The sequence below is a fragment of the Camellia sinensis genome, chromosome 8 (genome assembly GCF_055761805.1).
Source record: "Camellia sinensis isolate YWXY chromosome 8, ASM5576180v1, whole genome shotgun sequence".
NCBI lineage: Eukaryota > Viridiplantae > Streptophyta > Magnoliopsida > Ericales > Theaceae > Camellia > Camellia sinensis.
Genome location: NC_138968.1, coordinates 180,871,651 through 180,879,481, shown reverse-complemented (window position 1 = coordinate 180,879,481; position 7,831 = coordinate 180,871,651). Strand labels below are relative to the sequence as shown.

Here is a 7,831-nt window from a genome sequence, read left to right as displayed (position 1 = left end):
ATGAACAGAGCGGTAGTAGAAATTGTATGCCTTTGTATTATTACATCTATATCTGTTTTTTAAAACAAAAATCAACTAGTATATATCATCTTTTTTATTTATTATTTTTAGAGTTAGATTTAAAAATCATAAAATATAGATAAATAATACATTTATTTTTTTCAATTCAAAAAATATATTCAAGTTGAAAAATCTTTTTCAACAGAATATATTTAACAGAATATTTGAATTCTTTTTTAATTGAAAACACAAACAAAATATCTAAATAAATTGAAAACATAAAATTTTACAAATTATTAAGGGTACTCACGATTTGGTGGTTCGGTTATGACCAAAGGAATCTCAAATCTGCTATCCATCCAAGACTAGGCGAATTGAAAAAAAATCAATTTGTAACCGTCCACTCATCATCATGTATCCATCCAAAATGCGATGGATTAGTATATCTGCTGAGCACCCCTAATTGGAAGCAATGCTTTTACAATTATTATTATTTTTATTTAGCTTTTGCTTTTTGCACGAAAGATTTATTATAATTTATTACAAAGAAACAAATAAAAGAGCATTCAAAAATGGCGGATCAATGAGGTTTAAAAAGTCAAGTATTTTTATTTTTGATTTGTTTTTGAAGTTTTCATAATTAGGTAATCAAATAACAATAATATTTGATAATCTAAATTTTCACGGTCCGAATGACTCGAATGTCTTAAAACGACGTCATTTTAAACGACGTCATATTGAGAGTAAAATGACATTGTTTTGATACATTCAAACCATACAAATTCAAGGTACATGCATTTTTTAATGAAACAATTACATGTTTAATTTGTTACCAATCGAGGTGCCTATACAAGTGTTAATATATATATATATATATATATATATGTATGAGAAAAGTCATAGCCATCTTGTATCTTCTATAATGATAATTAATTAATATTAGGCAGAATAAACAATTTATCTTGTCTTTTATGTTCGCCTGTTTATGTTTAATACTGTTTGGTCCAAGAGTACAAACATGGTCCGAAAGTCACTCATTGTGGTTAAAAGTATTTGAACATTGGAGCATGTGTGAAGGTTGATTCTTATATTGAATAAAGAATAAAAGAGATAAGTTATAATATATATTGGATGGACTCTTTATTAATAAGCTTAAACTTTTAAATAGGTATGAGTTTTAAATAATGTATGTTGAGCCTTGATATAATATTTGTGGACTTTAAATTTTCACCCTAATGAATTAGGCCAGTATTAATCTATGATCGGATTCTCCTAAAGCATTGATGTTGGTGGACTTGGGCTTACATACATACTCTTGACGGAGTAAGAAAAATCCATAATAACTGTTGATGGAGCAAATAAAATTCTTGGTGCACTTAGCAAGGTTAGACCACGACAATGTGGCTCTCAATAGAGTATAGTAGCTCACAATGGAGTATGTGCGCTCAAGCAGACTTGATGTTGGAGAGTTATAAATCAAGATTAAGGGACAGTGCATATGATCTATAATGAACTTGTTGATAATAGATAAAACTCAAGGGGAAGCAAGGTAAGACCTGATATTTGGTTCACACATGAAGGGAAGATTGCTAGAGCATGTGTAAAGGTAAAGTCTCATATTAGATAAAAAAAAATAAAAAGAGATGGATTTTAATATATATTAGATGTGCTCTCTACTTATAGGTTTAGGTTTTTAAGTGGGTATGAATTCTAAATAATATATGTTAGGTCTTGATATGACATTAGTGAATTTCAGAATTTTTCTCTAATGAATTGGGCCGATATTATTGTACACTTGTGAACTCCCTAACAAAAAGGTATGTTCCTAGGTTTGTGATGAGTATTAATTACTCATAGTAATATGATCATTTGATGAAAATTATTAATCATATAATATTTTTTAAATATTTTATTTGTAATTTTTATTTATTTTTTGATATACACATGACCAAAATTGGCTTGACCTATGGAGGCCGATTTAAGAAGTTAAGATTTCATATCCAGTAGATAACTTTGATTTTCTTTACTCGGATAAAATATCAATTAAAAATGAAGAATTATTAATATATACATAATTAGTTAATGGAAAATGATTTAGAGCCCTAAAACCCCTCCCCCTAATCCCCCTAATTTCCTTTTCTGGAAACTGTTTTCTTTTTCTTTTCTTTTCTTTTTTTTTTTTTTTTTTTTTTTTTTTACTTGAAATGGAAATTCGGGGGATTCGAGTTCCCCCCTTTTCGGGGGATGAATCACGGTCCTTAGTTAAAACTCAGAATTTTAATAGTTCAATCTAAATGGTTTAAGGCCTAGTGAATGTGACGACTATCACCACTAATGAACCATGACAAAGACTCTCTATGCAAATCAAGAGGAATGAAGTTTAAGATGGATCATACATAAAATCTATTGTTCTTTTTCTATTTTATCTCTAAGTTTAGTCTAATAACTTAAGCGTCGGAGATATTTTGCCTCACCACGCTAGTATCTGCCGAAGACTCACCCACAAATCATGCCGAAGCTATACTAATCTAGACATTATCAATTTTTAATTTAATGTGCATATTAATTTAAGTATTATTTTTTTAAAACTCGACTCGTTTATATAATCAAATTGATTCAAGATAAGTTTGAAATTTTCAAATGTATAACAAATTAATCTTAAATTAAACTATTTATGTTTGATTTGAACTTGATTCTGACACGAACTCAATTAATTCTTAATAATTCAACTCAATTAAGTTTTGCTCGACTCACTCCGAATAAATAAACATCAACAGCCATACATTTGTCACTTATGGTGTGTTTGGTTGAAGGATTTAGGGAGAAATTTAGAAAGAAAAAGAAAAAATGTGTATAAAATTAAGTGAAATTTAGATATATTTTATTCATATTTCATCTACCTTTTCTATTTCCCTTTCCAAATCTCTTCTCAAATCTCTCGACTAAACACAACATTAATAGGTTAGACAATTGCCATACCTAGTGTGAAAAACCTTGCACGTTACATTACAATTGCACGTTTGAACTCAACAACCAACATTTGAAAAACATGCCACATACTCATTTCTTCTGATATAAACGTGCTACTGCTAAAAACCATTCACGATTGTCAAACCGACCATTTAATGCTACTTTGTGCTTCTCTTCACATTTTCCCTTAGATACATGTCATGGAATCCTTAAATTTTGAATTTTCAACCACCATTTTGAGAAAATCAATAAAATCTGAGGTACCCATTAATATCTTAATCAAAATAATAAATAAACTTAAAATGTACACAAACTATATTTGAGAATCAAAAAATTCAGATTTTAGTCCAAGTGGGAAGTAAATTCTAACCAATTTAAAAATTAAACTGTAAATTGTGTACATTGAATACATGCCAATAGCCAGATCAAAATGAGTTATACATTTGCCCCTTCTCTGGCGTTCCATGCCCACCCTGAAATCCCACACCCAACTTTTACTTACCTCTTATGGACACTCACAAAATTTCTCTCCACACCCCCTTCTTCTATGTACCTAATAACTTATCAGATACAATATAATTATTGTATTCAATGAAGAATGCTCGAGAAAAATTTAGTGGGTGTATTTTACAGTTTCCTAGAGGGTGCCCCCAAAGAATTCCGTATATTTACACAAATGCCCCCAAATTTTTTTAATTTTACTGTCGAAGCCTAAATCCTCCTTGCTGGGTCGGGTACCGAATACCGAACGGGTCAGGCGAATTACTGAAACTTTGAGCGAACCCGTTCGAGTGCTGCTGGAAGAACCCCGAGTTCTCAAATCGGTGCTGAGTTCTGAGTCCGCTCTGAACCTCTTCCTCTACAGATGCACCGAACCTCTCGCATGGCGAGTCCACGCGGGAGAGGGGTGGGATTGAAGGGACATACATGTCATTATACATATTGTTGTTATTGCCCAAATGTCCCTGAGCTTGAGTTTGAGCCTGAGATTGGCCGCCGGGAACTAGCTCCGGCAGGGAAGTGACGGCTCCGGCGAGACTTGCCCAGTCGAAATTCCCTGAAGTTAAGTTCTGAATATTGAATTTCTCATCTTGTTGAATGGTTTTCAGAGAATTCATTCGCGGCAAAGTGAAGAACCGGTCGTTGATCTCCGGCAAAGACTCTAACATGTCATCGAATTGAGACGATGATGAAGACGAAGAACCGTGACTAAGTTCTTTGCTTGAAACCCCTGAAATGGGTTTTTGAGCACTCGAGTTTTTTTTGTAGATCCGACACAGAACCCAATCATCCAACTGAAACACATAACACACCAATGAATCAGCAAAACATAATCAAAATCGAGAAATTTAATTTTAATCTAGAAATTGCAGTGAGTGAACGGTCTTGATACCTTTGCGCTTCCATTTTTCTTGGGAGGTTCGGAGAGTCTATATTCATGCATGATCCAATTGGTCTTTGTTCCTTTCGGAGCTTTGCCTACGTAAAAAACCAGAGCTTTCTTGATACCAACTCTTCGTCCCTCGTTAGTTATAATCTTATCAGTTCCAGTGGCTTTCCAATACCCTGATCCAGCAACCCGATTCGGTCTCGACCCGTTTGGGTACTTCCTATCTCGTGGACTAAAAAAATACCATTCTTTCTCTCCGAAAATGGCTTTGCCTGTAACCAAACACCAAAACCCATCAAAATTAGAACAAGTCAAACACCAAATATTTTTAAGAAATTACATATATGCATATTGGGATAGAGAACTTACTGGGTAAAACCCATGGATCGAATTTGTACAAGTCGATCTCTGCAATGATCTGGAGAGAGAAGTGGTACCCTGCAACTTTCCTGCAAAGATACTGAACCAGAAGCTCTTCATCAGTCGGGTAAAACCGGAAACCCGGGGGCAAGCACAGCTGGGAAAGCAGGTCGGTTTCTGCAACTCCCATTTTTTTTTGGAGATGATTTCTAGAGAGAGAGAGTGAGATTTAGAGAGAGAAAATGAGGCGGAGAGAGAGAGAGAGAGAAAAATGAATTTTCTAAATTTTATTTCCTCTCTTTTTTTTTTTTTTTTAAACTTCAGAGCGATGGGGGGTTTATATAGGCAGAGCGGAGGAGAGAGATAAGCACGTTGGTCATTGTCTTACTGTGTGAGAGTGGGACCCAGTTGGGTTAATCACCGTTAGGAGAGTGCCACGTATAAAGAGTAACAGATCTTATCGAGCGGCCGACCTTATCCGAAAGTCTCGGGTCGTAAAGCCAGCGAAGCTCTGAGACAAGTGCATGAACCGTGACGAAATGAGAAAAACAAAAAAACACTGCAGTGAGTCACCACCCTCCTATATGACACGTGCCTTTTTTCCTTGTAAAAAGTTTAAAATGTGTAAATATATGATGCCTTTTTTATTCGTAAAAGCATGCTCTTTATTTATTTATTTTTTTCCAATCAGTCTAATATTAGAAGGTGTTTGGGAAGTAATTATTTAATTAATTTTTTATAAGAAGATATATAAAAAAAATAGAAAAATTTACTCATAAGTCCTAATTTTTGAAAAGTTGAATCATTTAGTTCTAAAAGTTTTCTTATGTTCCATTTAGTCCCATTTGCACATCAATCTAATGTTCGAAACATTAATCTGATGTTCGAAATCTAATGTTCGAAACATTAATCTGATGTTTGAAACATTATAATGGGACCTTTCAGTCTATAAAAAATTTTTTAGGGCTAAACAGTGTATAAGTTATTAATTTGAGATTTATTGGTGCATTCTCCAAAAAAATAAAGAGTATGATGGGATTGATTATTTTGATTTTTTTTTTATATTTTAATTAAAAAGTCAATCCCTCAAACATAGTTTATTTGAATTTTCATTATTTGACGGCCTAAAATGAATTAAAATATAAAATTTGTTTTTGATTATTTATTTTATGGATTCAAATTAAAGTTAACTTCTTTTTTTTTTCCAAATTAAACAAAAATTGTATCTACACTTTTCTTAGGGTAATATATATTATTTCGTTATTACTAATGGGACGAATATTCTTCTTTCCAATCTTTGTCCCAAAAATAGACTGAATGGTCTAATTTGGTCCGTGGCGGTTATTATCAACATTACTTTGCACATCTTTTATGTTCAGATTGATCCATGTAAATTACCAAATAAAGTAGTCAGATTAATTTAACAAATATAGTCACATGATTTTATAATTTGTCATAAAAAATATGATGACAAACAATGGGTTTGTTTAGGAAGTGAATTGACTTTTTGATTATTTTAGTTTGAGACTAAAAAATTTCGTTTGAAAATGACTTTTTAATTTTTTTGACTTTTTATAAGAAAATGAATGTAATAATTATGGGTTTGATGCCATATTTTATCTTATTAGACTAAACAATCTTTTTTTTTTTATGACTATTTTAGTTAAAAAATCTCAAACCTCAACTTCCCAAACGAGCTCAATACTGGCTTAAGATTTTTGAAGGTCTTTAATTAAACATTAAAATGAGATCTTATGAAAAGTAGAAATTTTCCACAATAAAAAAAATTTAATTTTTTTTATTAGCATGTGTCTTAATAATTGAGCCACCTCTGATGATAATATAATTAAAATAAAAAATCATCTATTCTTTGTTAAAGTAAATTAATAAAATGATGAGTTATAGAATAATTAAATCAATTAAATTAATTTTTTTAATTATAACTCTTACACTGTGACTAAAAATAAGCAATTCAAATTACTTAGTCATAAAACACCAAAAATAAAATATGTGCTAATCAAGTTGCCCAGGATGAATCATATCACCAAGGATCATCTAAAGTTTTTTTTTTTTTCTAAAGTATTTTAAAGTGGTGTATTGTATGAGTGAGATTTAATGTTAAAAAATTAATGTGACTTGTCATTAAATCTCAACCATACAATACACCACTTTAAAAAATTTTTTAAAAGAAAAATTCTAGGGATCTTGGCTCGAATCACATGAGGAGTCATTAACTTTTCCTAATACGTCATACACACAATTAACAGTGTGTGTTTAATTTGTGAGCTGTATACAGGGCATATTTCACGCGAGTTGAAAAAAAGTGTGATTGGTTTGTGTTTGTAAAGTAGTTTTTTAGATAAAAAATATGAAAATTTGTTTAGTTTATTTTTTTTTCAGAAATAATTTTGAAAAATTGTTTTGGGAAGAGAGTTTTAAAAAAAGCGATTGATTTGATGTGTATAAGAGAGAGAGTGATTTTGAAAAATAAGTAACCAAACAAAATTTTGAGATTTTTTTTTTAAAAATTTGTTTGGTTTGATTACTCTTGAAAATTTGTTTGCAGAGAATTTTTTCCAAATTTTTTTTTGAATTGGTTTGAGTTTTTTGAATTAAGTTTTTTGAAAACTGAGTTTTTTTGTTTTCGTGTTTTTTTGTTTTTAGTAAATATTTTTAAAATTTTAAACATTTTTTTTTACGTTTTTAGATGCACCTTACTTAGATGTATCTAAAAAGTAAAAAAAAATGTGAAAAATATTTTTAAAAATTAATAAATGCATAAAAATATAAAAAATGTACTGAATTCTTGTTTTTTTTTATATATATATATTTTTGGTATTTAGTGAATTTTTAAAAGGTTTTTTTCAATTTTTTTTACTTTTTAGGTATATTTATTTTAGGCATGTCCAAAAATTAAAAAAATTGCTCAAAATATTAAAAAAATTCAGTAAAAAAAAAAAAAAAAGGGAAATAAGAAAGTAAAATTTTCTAAAAAGTGTTTTTGAAAAATGATAACCAAGCACCCCTCAGTGATAATTTTAAAAAAGATTAATATTAATTTATTACTAATTATAATTATTTTTTAAATTTTATCTTGATCTGAAATTTTCA

General features: G+C 30.3%; 1 protein-coding gene across 1 annotated transcript; it reads right to left on the bottom strand.

The window, feature by feature from the left end:
- Positions 1-3,310: 3,310 nt before the first annotated feature.
- On the bottom strand, positions 3,311-5,106 carry LOC114280399 (NAC domain-containing protein JA2L). The gene is made up of 3 exons (XM_028222759.2): positions 4,730-5,106; positions 4,364-4,632; positions 3,311-4,265 (listed from the first exon to the last, which is right to left on the bottom strand). Exons 1-3 carry the CDS (start codon positions 4,908-4,910, stop codon positions 3,669-3,671), a joined length of 1,047 nt encoding a protein of 348 aa, XP_028078560.2. The 5' UTR covers positions 4,911-5,106; the 3' UTR covers positions 3,311-3,668.
- Between the last annotated feature and the right edge of the window lie 2,725 nt (positions 5,107-7,831).